The sequence below is a fragment of the Lepidochelys olivacea genome (genome assembly GCF_965140295.1).
Source record: "Lepidochelys olivacea isolate rLepOli2 genome assembly, chromosome: 5".
In the NCBI taxonomy this organism is placed as follows: Eukaryota; Metazoa; Chordata; order Testudines; family Cheloniidae; genus Lepidochelys; species Lepidochelys olivacea.
Genome location: NC_140415.1, coordinates 22,346,775 through 22,367,163, shown reverse-complemented (window position 1 = coordinate 22,367,163; position 20,389 = coordinate 22,346,775). Strand labels below are relative to the sequence as shown.

Here is a 20,389-nt window from a genome sequence, read left to right as displayed (position 1 = left end):
CCACACATACAGTACTTGTTCTGTGGATAACACATTTTATTGAGTCTGTCTATATGTACTACACAGCAGTAGCGCCAAGTATAAACCCTTCAGTTTTGATCCTGATCCTCCTGGAGTCCCTGAGTGTTTTGCCATTGATTGCAATGGGTGCAGGAACTGGCCTTTAAGGAGACTAAAAAAGAAAATTAAGATCATCTGAACTTAGTTGCTTGTCTGGTTATCATGTCCTCAAACTATACAATGAGGATAAGCCAAAGGATTTTAGTGGTTGTGTTATAATTTCCAGGACGAAATAGAAGGGTGGTGGGAAGGTACAATATACTCTGATCCCACTGTGTTCCTTATAGCAGTATGAACATGCTTCACACATGCAACTGAAAAAATGGAAGGGGAACTGCCCAAGGCAGGAAGGGAAACTTGTCTGCTGGATTGTACCCTTTTGTTTGTAGCTGTCATAGGAAAATTAGGGATGACACAGTATTTTGATGCTTGCAGATTTTCTTTAGAAACAGGATAAAATGATACAATTTGCATGCCAATCATGAGTGGTGGAGAAGAGCATAGCAAAGTGAAGGGACACTGTCAAAATCCTTTAAAATTGCTACCATTTATAATATCATATTAAGATCTTGAAAATACGCTCTTTTCTACCAGTTTAATTTTCCATTTGGACAAAATGAGTCCCTCACCCCTCACAATTCTGTTTCTTATGAAACACAATGCAGTAGTAAGTGAGCATACAGGAACAGACCCTTGAGACTTGTGTACACTGGGAAAATATACCAAAAATTTCCCACATGTTCTAGCATGTGTTGGATTCCTATCAGGGTGACTTCTCTAGACCCTGGGGGGGGGGGGGAGTGCTCCATCTTTCACACCAGCCTCTGGTAGCAGATGCCTCTGATGTTTGAAGCCTCCCATCTCATGCCCACAGCTTCTGGAAGGGAGAGGAGTAGGGCTGGTTGGAAAACAATTCCATTTTGCAAAAATATGAAGATTTCAACATTTGTTTTTGTTCTGATACAGCATGACAGTGAGATCTTTCAAAAAAATTCACAAAAAACCCATCCCAGAATAGTTTATAGCTTGGTGGTCAGGGCACTCACCTTGTATGTCAAAGACCCAAGTTCAAATCCCTGCTTTGTCCAATTCAGAGTAGGAACTTGACCCAAACTGTCCCACATCCCAGCTGAGTACCATAACCATAGGGTAACTGAGTAAATCTCTCTCACTCTCTATGTCCAGCTGTGTGGGTCCTTACATCACTTGAGGCAGTCAAGGACTCTGGGAACCAGCCACATGTTTGGACAGGCTGTGCTTGCTGGGAATATAGATGATTCAGAATCAGGCTTGGAGACATTGAGAGCGAAGCCTGGTGTGGGGCTGCCCTATGACCTAGAAGTTGCAGACAAGACCTTGGTGTGGTCTGAGTTCTCTGCTGCAGTTTTAAATGAGACTGGACATTGTGACAAACCTGGCTGTAGGTAGGTATGCCCTGCTGATTGTGGAATCCAGGATGGCTCCAATGAAGTCTGTGTGTTGGACAGATGTTAAAGTGGAGTTCTCTATACTGAGCTGAAGGCCCAAGGGGTGGAAGAGAGCTAGGCCTGGTTGGTGGCAGACTAAACCTCAGAGAATGGAACAACCCTTGAGGAGCCAGTCATACAGGTAGGGGAAGACAACTATTTCCATCTGTCAGAGATGACGGAGACCACTGAGAGGAACTTTGTGAAGTCTCTCGGGGCAATTGAAATGCAAGAGAAGAACCTGGAACTGGTAGTAGTTGTCACCAACAATAAACTGTAGGAAACATCTGTGCATGGACTACATGGCAGTATGCATCATGGAGGCTGAGGGACACACACCAGTCCCCTAGAGCTTATGATGGTACTATCACTGCCAGGGTTATTATCCTGAATCTCTGAAAGTGTTCAGAGCCCTGGGGTCCAGGATTGGTCTCCATTCCTCTTTCTTCCTGGGAGCCAGGAAACACCTGAAGTAGAACCCCCTTGTAGTGAATTCTGGACGTTCGATCACCACCACTAGCCGGAGAGATTGAATGTCCTGCCTTAAGCAGCCCTCATGAGAAGTGGCCCTGAAGAAAGGTGGGGAGGAGGGTCAATGGGGGGGATGGAGTTGAAAGGTGTGGTGTAGCCTGATAAAACTATTTACGGTGTCCATCTGTCTGACATAATGAGCTCCGAGGAGGGTAGAAAATGGGAGCGATGGTCCCCATATGATGGGTGGAAGACAGTATGGTCCATCATAGGATTCACACAGTGGGGTGGGTGATTTGTGACCCTTGACCAACAGGTCAAAATGGCCATTGGGACGAGGTCGCTGACTAGGAGGTAACAGTAGAAGATGGTTCCTTCTTGGGGAATCTAGATCTGCTCTTGGGTGATTTGGTCAGTCCATGGGAGGTGAAGTACTGCACTGGGCAAGACGATGGGCTTTCTAGGACTTGCTAAATTTCCTTTTTGTTGCAGGGATGTAAATATTCAAGGATTTCAGGGTTGCCCTGGAGTCCTTGAAACAGTGCAGGGACTTATCCCCTGCATCACTGAAAAGCTTGAGACCTTTGAAGGGAAGATCTTCCACCGTATTCTGCACTTCTCTAAGGAGACCAGAGAACTGCAGCCAGAAAGCTCAGCATATAAGTATGGCTGTAGCCATAGAGCAAGAGACTGTGTCAGCAGCATCAAGGGAGGCTTGGGTGACCCCTTGGTGCCAATTGGCAGAGGGCATAAGGGGGCAGTGCCTAGGAGTTTATGCCTACATAATAATGTGTGAAAGGGTGGCATGTGAGGTCACCACCAACAGCCAGTAATGTACTGGTTGTCCTAATCATTGTGAGATGTATGTACAGATGACATTTAAGGAGGTATGTCTCTATAATGAAAACTATGGTCTTAAGTTAAGACGGGTCACCTGAAGGAGATAAACATGTTCTGTTCAGACAGGCTGTTGGAGACACTTATTGCTCTCGAGCTGACCATTGAGTCTTACAAGGTAAGTCTATTTGTATATGGAGCCACCAGCTAATCAAGATTGCGAAGTCGACAAGAGATCACAAAATCTAAAGGAAGGAGCACACAGTAAGGGTGGGAAGGGCGTCCTGATTATGACTAAGCTCAAAGAATTACTCTGGTATATCAGGAGACTGCAGAGAGAGACCCAGTATCCTTCAGCTAGGGGACTAGCTGCCAGTGCTTCAGCTAGGGGACAAGCTGACCTGGTTGTTAATCACTGGGAGAAACACGTTGGGTAAGATAACCTTTATGGAACAGAAGAGCGTCTTGTTCATTATGTCTAGACTCTAGAAGGCGTATTATGACTTTGTTTCAGATGTAGTCAATTGTTTCCAATATTTCTACCTACTTGTTATTATTGAAGCTAAATATGTATTTAACAAAGAAATATATACTTATTTTCACTTTCAACAAATCTAAGTGTTGTAAATTAAGCAGAGTGGTAATCCTGAGGTGAAACTGGCAAGCTGGGTGTAGTGTTCCTTTGGGAACAGAGCATATGTAAATATGGTGAATTTCTAGTGGAACAGGGGTTGAGCACAACAGGGGGATGCCCAGAAGGCTTGGGGTTGGAGCTTTCCTATAGCTAATCTGCAGGAGAGAGGAGCCTGGGTTGATTGAGGAGCGTGCGTGTGTTGCCCATGACTAGTGGAGTCAGGGAACTGACCCCCGATAGGCACAGATAAGGCTCCCGCACGCTCAGGGCGAGGGGGCCTCACAACCCTGGGTATTACCAGGAAATGTCACAGCTGCTGGTTAACTAAAGGCTCTCTCCAGGCACTTATATACCAGATACTAAGAGATTCAAAGGTGAGGAGGTTGGAAACAGAAAAAGAAAAAGCTTATGGTTTGTTATTTTCAGCTTGTTTAGTTCGGGTAAAGGAAATAAAACGAGTGCGTAAACAAGAAACGTATGCCACACTAGATAAGCAGCAGTTGGAGCAGCCGTGCACAGCTCAGAAATTAGATATTGAAGGGAAAAGCATTGAGGAATTGAGATATTTGCTCATGGAGCAACAAAAGTTGCATATGGGACAAACAAGGCACCCTCATGCTAAGGGCAGGTCGTTGTGTGATGCCTCATGATAGGATATAGATATTCAGGCCTGTCTGTGAAGGCCTATACTCTAATTTAGGTGTATTCTTATCACTTAGCTAGTTATAGAGGTATAAAAAGAATCAGAATCACTGTCTGCCACTGTAAGATCCTTCTCTTACTATGACAGTCTGAGGCTAAGATCTTTGGCTAAGCAGCAGAGGCAGCCATAAGCTAGGAAGCAACCAGTCACCTCCTCACATTCCAAACCAGTCACATTGAAAGAAGGTGCTATTGGGCTGTTAGGAATTCAATCCTGTCCTGATAGTGCCTATCACCTCCAGAGAAAGGGAAGTGCCTAGAAAATGTAAAAGGAAACTTAGTTTGATAGCATCCTGTCTGGCAAGAACTCACTTATCAATAGCTGAGATGTGAAATCCTCATTTCTTTGTTCTTCTATCAGTGTAGTCCCCATTTCCCTTTTGTTTGTCTGTATAATCTCTGTCTGGTTCTGTGATTGTTTCTGTCTGCTGGATAGTTAATTTTGCTGGGTGTAAACTAATTAAGGTGTTGGGATAGAATTGGTTAAATAATCATGTTACAATACATTAGGATTGGTTAGTTAAATTTCAGGAAAATGATTGGTTAAGGTAGAGCTAAGCGGAACTCAAGTTTTACTATATAGTCTGCAGTCAATCAGGAAGTAAGGGGGGAAATGGGAACAGGGAATGAGAATCATGTTTTGCTAAGGGGGAATGGGAACAGGGAATGGGGTTGGGGAAATTGGAATCATGTTTGGTTAAGGGTAGGAATGGGAACAGGGATACAGGTGTAAGGCTCTGTGGTGTCAGAGCTGGGAAGGGGGACACTAAGGAAGGAAACTGGAATCACGCTTGCTGGAAGTTCACCCCAATAAACATTGAATTGTTTGCACCCTTGGACTTTGGGTATTGTTGCTCTCTGTTAATGCAAGAAGGACCAGGGAAGTAAGTGGGTGAAGGAATAAGACCCCTAACATCTTGGATGAATTGCACTGGATAGATGAGTGGCAGCCTGTAAATCCCCCTCCCCAACAGTCTGCACAGCTGCTTGGAGGGGGTATCGGTAGTTGTGGGTTTTGGCAAGCCAGGGTAAAGGATTTTTTGGATAAATGGATAAGGAAGAACCAGGGCCCATACCAGGTGCAGGGGTCAACCTGGGATGGGATTAAAAAGGAAATGGAGGAAGTGTTAGGGGACCCAGAGGAATGGGGGGTGGCTGAGGAGCTGTCAAGGTTCCTTCCCCACTCTGAACTCTAGGGTACAGATGTGGGGACCTGCATGAAAAACCTCCTCAGCTTCTCTTTACTAGCTTAGGTCAAAACTTCCCCAAGGTACAAAATATTCCACCCTTTGTCCTTGGACTGGCCGCTACCACCACCAAACAAATACTGGTTACTGGGGAAGAGCTGTTTGGACATGTCTTTCCCCCCAAAATACTTCCCAAAACCTTGCACCCCACTTTCTGGACAAGGTTTGGTAAAAAGCTTTACCAGTTTGCCTAGGTGACTACAGACCCAGACGCTTGGATCTTAAGAACAATGAACAATCCTCCCAACACTTGCACCCCCCCGCTTTCCTGGGGGGATGTTGGATAAAAAGCCTCACCAATTTGCATAGGTGACCACAGATCCAAACCCTTGGATTTGAGAACAATGAAAAAACATTCATTCAGTTTTCTTACAAGAAAACTTTTAAAAGAAATAGAAGTAAATAGAAATAAAGAAATCCCCCCTGTAAAATCAGGATGGTAGATACCTTACAGGGTAATTAGATTCAAAACATAGAGAACCCCTCTAGGCAAAACCTTAAGTTACAAAAAAGATACACAGACAGAAATAGTTATTCTATTCAGCACAATTCTTTTCTCAGCCAATCTAACACATACCTAGCTAGATTACTTACTAAAAGTTCTAAGACTCCATTCCTGGTCTATCCCCAGCAAAGCAGCATATAGACAAACCCACAGTTTCTCTCCCTCCTCCCAGCTTTTGAAAGTATCTTGTCTGCTCATTGGTCATTTTGGTCAGGTGCCAGCGAGGTTACCTTTAGCTTCTGTATTCCTTTGCAGGTGAGAGGATTTTTTTCTCTGGCCAGGAGGGATTTTAAAGGGGTTTACCCTTCCCTTTATATTTATGACAGGAGCCCCCCCTCCTTGGTATATGGGTAGTGGAAGAGGGTCCCTGCCCATGCGGACTGTATGCCTTCCAGGGAAAGGAGGCACTTCAGTCCGCTTGTGAGAGGTTTGAAGTAAGGGCAGCATTATGGGAAGCTGCCAGTAATCTTTCAAGTTTGGTGCTGCTTCAGCAAGGGCTGCTGAAGAGTTGTGGAAATGGTAAAAGGTAACTGTTGTGAAGATGTTAAAAGAGTAACAGTTGTGGTGTTACAAGAAGGAAGTTTTTGTTTAATGATAAAACCCAGTTACATAAATGTAACTGTAAGTGCAACTCTGTGCAGTCACATTGGATGGAAGCTTGAAAATAAGGGGAACAGGTTAACCCTAAGGTGTGTGTACGTACAATTCTAAAATCTGAAGCTGTGTCTCAGCTATTACCTGAGAATCAAATTAATTATACAGCAGACAGAAACAATCACAGAACCACTGAACGCATCCAATGAAGTGAGCTGTAGCTCTCGAAAGCTTATGCTCAAATAAATTGGTTAGTCTCTAAGGTGCCACAAGTACTCCTTTTCTTTTTGCGAAGACAGACTAACACGGCTGCTACTCTACAACCAGACAGAGATTATACAGACAAACAAAAGGGAAATGGGGACTACAGTGATAGAACAACAAAGAAATGAGGATTTCACATCCCAGCTATTGACAAGTGAGTTCTTGCCAGATAGGATGCTATCAAACTAAGTTTCCTTTTACATCTTCTAGGCACTTCCCTTTCTCTGGAGGTGACAGGCATTATCAGGACAGGATTGTATTCCTAACAGCCCAATAGCACCTTCTTTCAATGTGACTGGTTTGGAATGTCAGGATGTGACGGGTCGCTTCCCAGCTTATGGATGCCTCTGCTGCTTAGCCAGAGGCCTTAGCCTAAGAACAGGGCCTCAGACTGTCACAGTAAGAGAAGGCCCTTACACCGGCAGACAGTGATTTTGATTCTTTTTATACCTCTGTAACTAGCTAAGTGATAAGAATACACCTAAATTAGAACATAGGCCTTTGCAGACAGGCCTGAATATCTATATCCTAACACCTCACAAACACGGGCACCCCCGGGAAGCATCACAGCTTGCAAATATGCTTTGGCAATCGCCTGATGTATAAAATGAGGGCTTGAACATTGTCCTTGTGGTCCTGTGGGGGTGGTCAATAAATTGGGAGAACTTGATGTTACTGGCATAAGTTATACTTCACCAGCAAGGCATGATAGTTGGTGACCCTGATTTGTAGCTCAGCCAAAGAGTAGCTCTTGTGGCTCAGAAGGGCCAGGCACTTGAGCTCTCTATGATGAGGAATAAATATTGACTTTTGTTGTCCATTTCTTTCATTAACTGGGTTGACCACCAGGGAGTTATGGGGTGGGAAAAAAGATATTCTGAGCCTTTGGCTGACACAATACTTTTTGTCAGCCCTCTTGTATGTGGGGGGGATGGTAACAGATGTCTGCCATGTCGTATGGACTGATGACAAGAGGGCATCATTAATAGGCAGGCTATCATTCCTTGAGACGTAGTATGCAGGATATCCACTAGAAAGAGCTGAATCTCCTGTATCTTCTCTAGGGGAATTTGCAAAGTCTCAGACACCCTTCCTCTTCAGTTCTTGAAAGACTTTGAAATCATCTGCATAGAACGGGGAAAGGGGAATAACTGCCTTGTCTGGAGAGAAAGAGGATTTATTGGAAGGAGGTGCTTCCTCCTCATCTCTTAGCGCTTGATCCTCTGAAAGATATCTGTGAGGAACAGGGACTTCCTGGGGAGGAGTTTCCATGGAACCAGTGGCTGGTCCTCTTACTTGAGGGCACGCTATAAAATTGGTCACTGTAGGGGACCCAAGGGTCCCAGAAAGCCCAGTGAGGTGAGGCATTGGGAAAAGAAGGACCCCAAGGGTGTTCCAGACATGGTTTACAAGTTAGGCATCAACTAGTTCCTGGCAACTTGTCCTCTGGGTACATCACTGGGGAGGGAGGTTGGAATGCGAAGGTGGTGCAATCTTGGGCAGAGATGTCTGATTCCGAGGATGTGTCATGAAGGGGCTAAGGGTATCACTTACTGGTAGTTGAGTCGGTACCAGTGGTCGAGTCAGCATCAGTGACTGAGTTTTTGTGAGAGAGTGCAGCAGTGCTCGTTGGTAAGTTGGGGCAGGCGGTGTCAGGGCCGGGGCATGTGTGGTCTGGCCTAGGGGTTAGTATCAGGCACAGGCCAAGGGTCCAGGAGCCAATTACCAGGAATCAGGCTGGGATAGAATGAACCAAAGGGCAGGGACCAAGAGTCAGGCCAAGTCAGGATACCAGGAGATCAGGGTCAGATGATGGAACCAGAGGGCAGGAACCAGGAGGCAGTTACCAAGAGTCAGGATACCAGGTCAGGCTCGGAAGACAGGAACAGATAAATGCGATTCATGGCAAGGTGAAGCCCAATTGTACAGACAACTTCTTGTTTCCTCCTCTGGGTTAAATAGGGGCTATGGCCCAATCCGTAGCTCAAGCTATTTAGTCTAAGAAGGAGAAGGTTAAAGGGTGACTTGGTTACAATCTATACATACCTACATGGAGAACAATTATTTGATAATGGGCTCTTCAATCTAGCAGAATACAATGCAATCCAATAGTTGGAAGTGAAATTAGAGAAATTCAGACTAGAAATAAGCTGTAAATTTTTAACAATGAGGGTAATTAACCATTGGAATGGATGGATTATCCATCACTGGCAATTTTAAAATCCAGATTGACTATTTTTAAGCTACACTCTAGAAATTATTTTGGGGAAATTCTATATGGTCTGTGTTATACATGAGGTTAGCTTGGATGATCACAATGGTCCCTTCTGGTTGGAATCTAAGAATCTGCCAGGACACGATGGCATCTCAGGGAAGCTTCCAATCCCGCAAATGCTGGTTGAATATCTCTGAGCTCCAGTAGGTGTATGTGATGAGGTCTACAACCCCTCCCCACAAAATACAGGCAGTTAAGAACCCTACCTGTCTGCAGACACCAAACCTAGCCACACCCCAGCTCAGCTGTGAGAAATGCCAATTATGGATCCACACTCACAGCTGTCGTGACTAGTGGGGAAAAGCCCAACTATGCAGAGGAAGGAACAGGAAAGAGCTTGGGACTGCTAAGAAGCAGTAATTTTCTCCCAGCCAGCGGAATTAGCAGCAGACTGCCTCTGAAAGACTATTAACCTCCTTGGAGGGACAAGGGAGGTAAACAGAGACAAAAGCCCTGAGGATCAAGGGCCTTTGGACTCTTTTAAAATGTATGTTTACAGTAAGGTGACCATATTTTGTGAACCAAATCCAGGGGTGCACAGGGATGGGACCACAGCAAAGTAGCCAAGACTGAAAATGTAAGTTGAGGAGTGTAGCGAGGCAAATTTTTTTAGCAGCTTATATTTTAACAAATATGCATATAATCACCACGGATGTGACATCACACTGAAGAAGTGCATTCAGATACTAGTGCCAAACAAGACTAAAACACTATTCAGGAATGGCAGTTTTCCATACCCAACATCCATATGGCCTATTTAAAGAATCTCTTTCTTGGTCCCCCTGCCAACGCCATGTCATGTCCCCGGGCAGTGGCTTGTGCAGCTGCCGCCCCATTGGCAGCAGTGCAGGGACGTGGGGTGGTAGCAGCGATGTTTGAGGGGGATGTCTCCACCCCACGGGGAGCCTAATGTGTCTCCACTACAACCTGCCCCTCCAATCAGGGAGTGATGACATGTCATGTGCTCACTCTGCAGACTAATAAGAGGGCAGCGCTGTAGGGGCCCTAATTCAAATTCTTTTCTACTTGCCGTGGAGATAGCTGGGCCATGGAGTTGTGACTTGTGGGCCCCAGGCCTGACCAGGCAACCCTGCTGGTAAGTGCCTGATGGAGTCCTGCAGCAGCCCCTTGTGCTGGGGCAGTGAGAGTGGCATAGCCCTTCCCCCTCTGCGCCCCCAATCATCACACACCAGCCTCATGCCCCCCACCCGAGTGGTCCCAATCTCTCCCTCACCCTGGCCTCATGCCCCCGCCCCTTAGTAGTCCCTGGAGCCCCCCACCCTGGCCTGGTGTCCTCCCCACCCCGGTCGGTTCCTGAAGTCTTGTCCCCTAGCTCATCACTAGATGCCAAGGGAGAGCTCATTCAGACCATGCTTATATCTGGTATAGCTAATAGTAATAACAACAATAATGGAAGCGTTCTGGATATTTCTCTCCAGCACATTTATGCATTAGACTGGGGTGGCCAGCCTGTGGCTCGTCCGAAGTTACTCTGCGGCTCCTTGTCTAGGCACCGACTCCGGGGCTGGAGCTACAGGCACCAGCTTTCCAGTGTGCCAGGGGGTGCTTTTGCATCATAGGCCTATTGTAGGAGTGCATGTTTGACTGGGGAAGGAAATATATCTGACAGAGAAGAGAGCTGATGCCACTTTCTCAGAATAAGTGACTAGAAGACTTAAGAATTGCCTGGCTTGGTGGATCAAGACTGCAGAAGGTGGCCATGATCACCACAGGAAACACCTCCATGAAACTGCACTTGGGGAACACAACATCCTGGAGGGCTGTATGTCCTGAGATATGAAAGCTTTCTCTACTTTGGTGTAGGTAACCATCCTGAGATGGAGGTATTTTCCTGTCAGTAAGGAGCCCCCCCCCGCCCACACACTTAGCTTGTGCTAAGAATGCTCTTAATAGAATGTCGTCTAGCATATTTCCACCTGAAAAAGGCTGGCCACTTTTCTAGCCTTCTTCTTGGCGATGGAAGGGAAAAGAAGAAAAAAAAAAAAAAGAGAGAGAGAGAGAGAGAACGGGAGAACTGTTTTGAGAAGTAGGATGATACACAGAGATGGGAAGGTGTTGCAGCTATTAGGGTATTCTCTCTATCTCTTCTTAAAAGGGGTGTGTGTGTGTGTGTATATTCAGGGCTTATGGAAAATCAAAGTCCTATTTATTTACATAGCAGGTCTGTTACCGACAGTGACAGGTTGTATTTCCATATGCTTTCCTAGCAATGTCTATAAACCCAAATCTAGAAGAAATGCTTCTAGGAATTAGGAGCTTGTTCAATCCCTGTCTTCCATTAAACCTCTGCTGAAATTACTATCAAGGAATGACAATTCTGCCAACCTGGGGTTTTAACTAATGCCCATTACCAAATATCTGAGTTCCACCCACTTAACGGATTGGCAAATGAAATCCCTAAGGGAACAATTTGTGGCAGATTCTTTGACACATGCGCACTTGGAAACTGGACTGTGACCACCAAACGCATTTCACATAGCCTACCTAAAATCTTGGAGTGTCTGCTAACTTGGCAGTTTTTTGCCCTGTATGTAGTGACATAAAACCATTAGTTCAGGCTTTCTCCTTTGTAGGTGTACAATAATGGAAAGGGAACAGACAACAAAAAGTATTAATAATGCCTGTGCAAATTTAACCTTTATTATCTGTTCACTGTATACAAAACACCATTGCTGCATAGTGATAACTTATTTGCTGTACAGTTGACAGTGCTCATCAACAAACAAGTGTTAAAGAGGTATACACTTAACAAAAGGGCAATGATAGCCAGTGCACATAACTGACAAAAACATACCAGGAACCTGCAACTTCAGCTATAAGCTTTAGCATACAGAAGTACTGCATAACCACCTAATACTTGAGTAGTGTATAAAGGGGATAACAAGCATCTACTAATCAACCAAATTAGGAACATGGATGGAGAGAAAAGGTAGAGCTAAAGTTTCTGATATACAACACAGAATGGCAAGAAGAATTTTTACATAGAAGCTCAGGTTTCTAACGCTGTTAGAATTTAATGATAAATAACAGAATCTCACAAATCTTTAGGGGCAAAATGCGCCACATTTATTTACATATGAAATGTACTTAATACAGTTATAATGGACATAGTGTATAGTAACATTTGAGAGCAGCAAGACTTTTAAAGAACCGAACAGTTACTACAGTATATCATGCGGATATCTATATATACACAATTTTTTTTAAAAAAGGTACAAAATTTGTTTAGGGATCCATACAAGGTATAAAATGCAAAAGCAAACAAACAAAAATATAACTCTCACAGAGAACTATATATGAAAGGGACAGTATGGTACCTTTTCTGTACTTCAAGAATGCATAACCAGTAATATTAGGTATACTTTTTGAAATGACTGAACTAGTTTCAGATGGTCTGTGCTAATGTCGAAAGGCCAACTTCTACTGAAATAGGCTGGTGTATTACCTTCTTAACAGTTGTGGTTGGACAGAACACTGAGCACCAGAATACTTGGCATTAGCATACAGAGCTGGGAAATACCAACTCTCACAGCCAAGGAATTAAACTATTTTCTTTCAAGAGCCAGAAGAAAGGAAAATACACAATGCTGTGTACTCGCTTCTGTATAATGTTAAATAAATTATATGACAAACCCCACCATAATTATAAAACGTATTTATCTAATTACATCTTATTTGTTTAATCCACAGCAGCCCAGCCTTTCTGTAACAATTTTAACTTTGTGTGACCTTAAAGACCTCCTTGCAGGGCCTAAACAAATGATGTAGTGATGCCCAGTTGTGCAGTAACATTTTTTCAAAAGTGCAATGACGTTCTAAGGAGTATGCACTCTGAATAGTAAACACCTGGTATTTCTGGTGTTACTGCCTAAACACTGTATTCTTTATAGATGCAGTGACTATTCCTTACAGAAAGATTTTCAAAACCACCTGAAAGATTTAGAAGCACGAGTCCCATTGATCTTCAAAATCTTCCCTATACATAAAATCACTGTTTTCTGGTGCAGTTTCATTAACTAAACTTTCTTTCAGAAGCATTTCATATATAAAACAGTTTAACGGAACCGAAGGAACTACCCCTGTGTTAAGAACTCTGTTTTAAAGAAACTTACTACAAAACAAACAAAACAAAAAACGGATTTTCCACTAAATAGCAATACAAACACGTAACAAAGAGTATAAAAATTGTTAGTTTAAATATATACAAACTCTTTTCAACTCAAATACTGTTTTGATGCTTATTGAGCATATAGACAATGAGGTGAAGAGGATACATTTATGTAGAATATATTGCAACAGCCTGAACTGTACTGTTAACACGATTATATGGAGAACTTTCTGTAACAAAAATGTCATTTATATTCCAATGTGGAGACGGATTTTTGCTTCTCAAATATCTGATCACTTTTCAGCTGAACTCAATCTTTTAGATTTAATGAAGGCCATGCCATGTGTTCTCATATGAGTATTTAAGGCCGCTTCAGTTTCAAATGTCTTTGCACACACTTTGCATTTTCGGTCTGATACCATGTTGTCAGATGATTCATCTTCATGATTGGCTTTATTTTCTTGTTGATTATCCTCCCCAGACCCGTTCTGTTTCGATACTGGCTGAGGCTCCTTCAGCTTATGTACAATGAAGAGATGCCTGGAGAGAGATACATGAGAGGTATAGCAGAGGCCACATTCCCTGCACTGATACGAAGAGCCATCAGATTTGTGCTGAGGGATATGTTCATGAAATTGAAGAAGATTTTCTGTTGTAAAGCCACACACAGCACATTTGTGGACTTTAAAAACATTTATCTTCAACTTCTTCAATGGCTGTGTGATTGCTCCTCTGGGAGGCCTGAATTCCAGTATAGGTTCTTCCAACTTACGCTTTGGACTGGGAACCTAAAAAACAACAAAAGTGTATTTATGCAGGTATAAATACACAGTTCTCATGAATATTCACCACTTGTGGACTTAAAAACCTTCCATGGGTATGTTCCAAAACCCCCCTGCTAAATCCAATCTCTGAAATAGTAAAAACAACCATCTATGTTAACAAGAATCAGTTCCTTAATATATTGTACAAGAGATTGATTTTGCTAGCTAAGTAACAGCATTTGGTGCATTGTACAAACATGAATAAATGTTTTCCAGTATTACTGTTTTAAAATATAATATTCAATGATACAGTAATGATGGACATATTTAGAATATCTTTCTATCAGCACTTTAGTGCTTACTCAGAAATCTCAATCTTAACTGGATTTGATTTTATTCCATGCATGACGATGATGACCGTAGATCACCTCCTGACTGTTTGTGGCCAAAAGGAGATACTGGAGAAAGATGAATCACAGAGTACAATTTTTAATTACTACCAATCTGTTTCTTCATTTTATTGTGCAAGAGGCATATTTTTCAAAAATCCTTCACTTACCTGTTTGGCTCAGAGAATCCACGTTATATTTCAAGATTGTATACCTAACATGACCCTATTTTCAAAAATGTTTTTAGAAAGCGGGGACAATTTCATGGCAACATTTTTTAGGGTAGTGAAACAGTCACACATAAATTCCCTTTTTAAAAAATGTGTGCTGGTGTCACCACTATCAGCCTCTGACTCAAAGACATGTGTATTTCTTAGGGTACAGAATGAGTTGATCATAAAACACTGAACAAGGGTCATTAACATTCACCCTGGGCAACTCAACAACTCTGATAGCACCCTATAGCCATTTTAGTTTTCTCTTCACTCCTACCATTCTTCATCACACTGAACACTAATTCCACTCTACCATTTATTTCTGGTAAACACAGACAACATTTTACTTAGTATGGAAATAAATTTTGATAAAAAAATTCAAATATTTGATTGATGTAATGGGAAAAAAAATGGGAAAATTCCAGGTGTCCTGAAAGAAATTCCCAGGCATTGAATGGAAAACGAGGCCTGTCTCAATAAAACCAAGATACTTAATATATACCATGAACATTCCAAGCTCTGTTTTTGGATCAGTGTTCCTCTGGCCAAGGAGGATTGTTCAGTGTTAGTCAACACCACTCACTCATCCGGCACTGCAGGAGGACTGCCTTATTCTATGGATTACTTTAAGTTACAACTTTAAACTAAGCCTAAATTGGTATTATTACTATGTCATGGTTGTTCAGCGTCCTATGTGAAATGAGTTTGGTGGTGCCAGTTTGCCAACAAACATAGCTTCTAGCTAAGCTGTAGCTGTTTGGTTGATAAAGGATTTTGGTTTGCAAAGCTTCCAACAGAGCACCTTTAAAGAGGTGCTATGGAAACAACTCATCAAGAGAGAGGCTGAATTCTCTCTCACTTGAAGTCTTTAAGTCAAGACTAGATGTCTTTCTAATAAACATGTCTTAGTTCAACCACAAGCTATTGACCTGATGCAGGCCTATGTTTTACAGGAGATCAGATTAGACAATCATCATGGTCCCTTCTGGCGCTAAAATCTATGCATCTATAAAAAGGTCTAACTTCACACAAACAAGAAGGGACCAAATAATTCATTGTTGAAAGAGGTTCTCCTAAAGTGTTTACCTTTGTGTCTTCTTTTACTTCACTTTCTTCTATATTGGTTGATTCTGTCATTTCTTTCACATCAGGGTCTTTAATGCCATGCATCAACTGAATATGTTTTTCTAACATCAGTCGTTTAGTAAAAGTGCGTCTTGAATCTGGGCAGTGCCTGTATAAGTGCAAAGCAGACATACATATGGTCAAATGTTTACCTTTTTTATAAACAATCTTTTAAAAAAAAAGACACATATGAAGTAGTCATAGAATCATAGAATATCAGGGTTGGAAGGGATCTCAGGAGGTCATCTAGTCCAACCCCCTCCTCAAGGCAGGACCAATCCCCAATTAAATCATCCCAGCCAGGGCTTTGCCAAGCCTGACCTTAAAAACTTCTAAGGAAGCATAAAGCAATATGCTAGATCAGCGGTTCTCAACCTTTCCAGACTACTGTACCCCTTTCAGAAGTCTGATTTGTCTTGCATGTTCCAAGTTTCACCTCACTTAAAAACTACTTGCTTATAAAATCAGACATAAAAAATACAAAAGTGTCACAGCACACTATTACTGAAAAATTGCTGACTTTCTCATTTTTACCATATAATTATAAAATAAATCAATTGGAATATAAATATTGTACCTACATTTCTGTGTACAGTATATAGAGCAGTATAAACAAGTCATTGTCTGTATGAAATTTTAGTTTGTACCTGACTTCGCTAGTGGTTTTTATGTAGCGTGTAGTAAAACTAGGCAAATATCTAGATGAGTTGATGTACCCACTGGAAGACCTCTGGTTGAGAACCACTGTGCTATATTATACACAAGTGGGACAGCCCAGAAACTCTGGTTGTCATTCAAATTCAGAGTTGATCCATGCATTCATATAATAAACAAACTGATCTAACTGAATTAATTAGATGTTTGGTTTTGCATAAACAAGAAGTGCAGATAAACTGACAACAGCCTCTACTTTTCTCTTTACCTTTGTCTCCATTGATCTTAAAGAACATTAAAAGTAGAACTTACGAGCAGGTATAAACTTTCCTAATGCCTTTGTGTTTGATACGATTGTGGCGACATAGACTATGGGATGAACTGAAAGATTTGTCACATTGTCGACAAGGATGTTTCTTCATTTGCTTTAAAGAAGGGAAAAAGAAGAAAATATTAAGTAGCAAGGTAATCAAAGGCAGTATATATTCTCAATCTTTTAAAAATAACAAAGTAAGGTTACTTACCCAGATCCTTTATTCTTCGAGGACACTGCCTCTCTAGGACAACATTGTAGGAGTCACTGGTCCCAGAACAGTTTCTAAACTGTGTGACCATTAAGAGGCATGCACACGCCTACCTGCATTGTAAACTGTAGTGAAAAAAAGAGATGACCTTGCCCTCTTTTCAGTTCTTCTCTGCCACCAAAGATGGAAGGGGAAAAAGGGAGGATCAGTTTGAATTTACATAAGCAATGTTTTCAGATAACTCTAGTTACTATTAAATAACCCTTTCTCCATTGCCAAATTGCCTCTTCAGATCTTCACTCTGGTAGATTAGCAAGGAGCAGACAACTGCAGGAGGAAGGGTGAGGGATACCTAATTGAAAATAGACTGAAGCACTGCTTTGCCAAATGTGAAGGATGGTGATTTCATCTCACAACTTCGACTCATAGGAAAGATCCCTGAAAAGGCATGCAGAAAGATGGGGTATAGCATGGCATTCCATTGTAGGACATAAGCCTTCTTCATAATTTCGAGGATCTAATGGTTTTATATTATAGATGACCATGTGGAAGAAGGTGGGAAAAAAATCCCAAAAAGGAAGGAATGAAGCAGAACAATTTATGTCATTCATTCGGAGCTCTCAGGAGATTTTTTTCAAAATTGTACTTGCTTGAAATAGACGCAGCTGCAGGTGCCAGCATAGAAGCCCTCTATTGTGTTGAGTTTCTCTAAAAGAGAAAGATTAATGGAATCATCTCTAGTGATGGTACTCCTAACGTGAATGGCCAGAGGGTCTCTAGTATCTGAAGAGCACTTCTTCCCACTTCTTCCCAGCTGCAAAAGCTCAAAGAACAAGCCATAGTTAATGTCCCCTATAACTGATTTAGCATATCACCAATCCAAGAACTCAGCAAGTCAGTCCCTTAAACAGCAGGTCTATCACCTTGAGCTTGCAGCAAAGACACTGCACACTCATTGCACACTCAGGAGACTAGAAGGTTTACAATTAGAAGTTTATCGTCGCAGCCATAATTTAATCGTATTGACAGCTTAAACACTTCAGAAATTGATAAGTCAGTCCCCCACAGTCACCAGTTAAAGCTTTCTTGCTTCCAGGCAAGTGGATTTTCTAAACCCTGAACTATATCTTTCTGTTTCAAAACACTGACTTCTTAGGCCAGTTCGATAAAGACCTGGAACAGAGGATTGAAAGAAAAAGACAAAAAAAAGCTGACTGATCTAATGTAGATCACTTTGACTTAGATGATCCTTCTGAGTTAATTAGAACCAGGCTCCTGGTTCACTCAAACTATCCCCTCCCAACTAGAAGACTGTCAGATCCGAGGACTCTTTGCGTCTGAATATGCAACAGATCTGCAAGAACTGGGTTGGACCCTAGCTAGGAGTGCTGTGCCCATAGAAGGAAATCCAGATCACTCAGACACTGAGCTGAAGTGCTTTGATTTGAGGATGGCTTATACTTTCCATTCAGGTTCAAGTGAAAGGATGGCAAAGAGACATAGTCTGATCCAGAGTCTGCCTGGTGCCTAGAAGAAGAAATATCTGATATCTAGGATCATTTCTTCCTTTTCTGATAGAGAACACACCTTTCCTCCAAAGTGACTCAAACTTCATCTCCTTCCTCTTTTTTTCATGGGCACTGGCCAGGTAAATCAGAGTCTCCCAGTATTCCATTTGGGACTTCTGAGCCGAGTTCTTGGATCAATGCTTGGGAATGAGACTCCAGAGGTGAATCCATCTATTCCTAGCCAACAGATTCAAAGGAATGAGCAGCAAGGACTTTTCCAGGAGGATGACATTCAGTTTCTGGCTCCATTCATTCCTATCCCTTGAAGCCAAATAGCCCCTACATAAATGCCAATTTTTAAACAACTCTTAAGCTCATATGTTGATCTCAGGCATTTCAATATCACAGGAGGTACATGTCTTGAATGCAGAGCACCTCTCCAGATCTGCCCAACCTAACCATACAACAGGCTGAAGACAAAAGGGAATGTTTCCAGATTGTTTGTGCTGACAGAATTAAGAGGAACTGAAGACGATTTTAGGGACAGTTATTTCATCTCTATAGTTTTGAATGCCAGATTGTTAGTTGGTGTGCACATCCTCCCTAATGGTTACACTGCTTAGGAATGGCTGCAGGACCTCTCACAGATAATGGGAAAAATATATCAAATGGGGTTAATCCTAAATTAGAAGTTTTTACAGACACAGTCCTCTCTGACCCCAACCTCCATTTTATATTTAATCTTTAAAATAGTGACTCCTTAGGCCAGTTGAAAAAAAAATGAAACCATGTAAGCATGTAAGAAGCCCCACTGAAGCTTATGGGACTACTCACAAGCTTACAGTTAAGCACTCCATAATTGCCCTGTTCTGTTCATTCTGCTTGAAGCAGCTGGCACTGGCCACTGTTGGAAGACAGGATACTAGGCTAGATGGACCATTGGTCAGACCCAGTATGGCCGTTCTTATGTTTCTTAAGTACCATGCTTCTTCAGGTATAAATCCCTTGTACATGTTTCTAAAAGAAAAGACATCTGGAGGGACATGAGCTGAAGACAGTCTGAAACCACATTTTTACAATATATAAATGCCTGGTGGTATGCTTTAAAGTTTGGCAAGAGCTATGTATGACTGCGTCTCATGATGAAGCCACAAGCGTGTTATAGGGGCCATCCAAAAACATTATACCACATTACACCCCCATGTATTCTCTTTACTCAGCCTATTTCAGAGGAAAAAAAGCTTTTTTCGGAGAACTTAATTGTTTTTATTGGTACTATTTTTCATACCCTCCACCTGTAAAGCCAGGCTTCATTAGTACCATGAATCCAACTATACAGGCCTTCCTGGGAGAGAAAAACAACAAATACATTTTTGAAAAATGGGAAATTCATTTTCATTGTTTCACAAAAATTTAGTCTTTTTTCTGTGCTGACATTTTGAAAAAAAAAAGTCATTAAAATTTTGAATTTTGGAATTTTTCAACAAGTCCTACAGATTTTAGAAATCTGTAAAAACTACCTAAAGTAGTTTTCTATACATAATAATGTCATGATTTTATATCTTAGGAATGCTAGACTTAGAAGGAAGGGACATGTCTTGTTGGGAAGCTAGAATTCTTTCCTTTTCCAAATATACAGATAGAAAATTCCATATATATATATTTCCACAAAAAGGTCCTATATCTAGCCCTCTTTGGTCATGAGATATGAACCTGAGACTAGTGCAACATAGAGTAACTGCACTGCAGGACATTATAATTTTCAGGAATTTCCACAACTGGGGAAAAAGGAAACATTTCTCTAGCATATTTTGTTTCTTTTGTAAATGTCTGTTACAAGCTGTTCCAGTGTTTGAAATGTCAGTAGAACAAGTCAGAAAATGTTGGTAACTTTGAAGAAGAAGAGATTGTGCACTTGTGCAGTAACTGTGGGTCTTCGAAAAGTATGTCCTTATGGATGATCCACTTCATGTGTGTATGCATCTCTCAAGCCCTTGATCAGAGATTTTCCATTAACTGTGTCTGT

The 20,389-nt window shown here is 41.9% G+C and overlaps 1 protein-coding gene across 8 annotated transcripts in view; it reads right to left on the bottom strand.

The window, feature by feature from the left end:
- Positions 1–11,694: 11,694 nt before the first annotated feature.
- ZNF532 (zinc finger protein 532) overlaps positions 11,695–20,389 on the bottom strand; it is an 81,051-nt gene continuing 72,356 nt past the window's right edge. For all 8 annotated transcript variants that reach the window (XM_084629013.1, XM_084629015.1, XM_084629016.1 and 5 more), the window contains 3 exons: positions 16,644–16,756; positions 15,639–15,786; positions 11,695–13,972 (listed from right to left, as the gene is read on the bottom strand). In XM_084629013.1, coding sequence (XP_084485139.1) covers positions 13,478–13,972; positions 15,639–15,786; positions 16,644–16,756 — 756 coding nt within the window. In that variant the 3' untranslated portion in view covers positions 11,695–13,477. The remainder of the gene's footprint in view (positions 13,973–15,638; positions 15,787–16,643; positions 16,757–20,389) is intronic.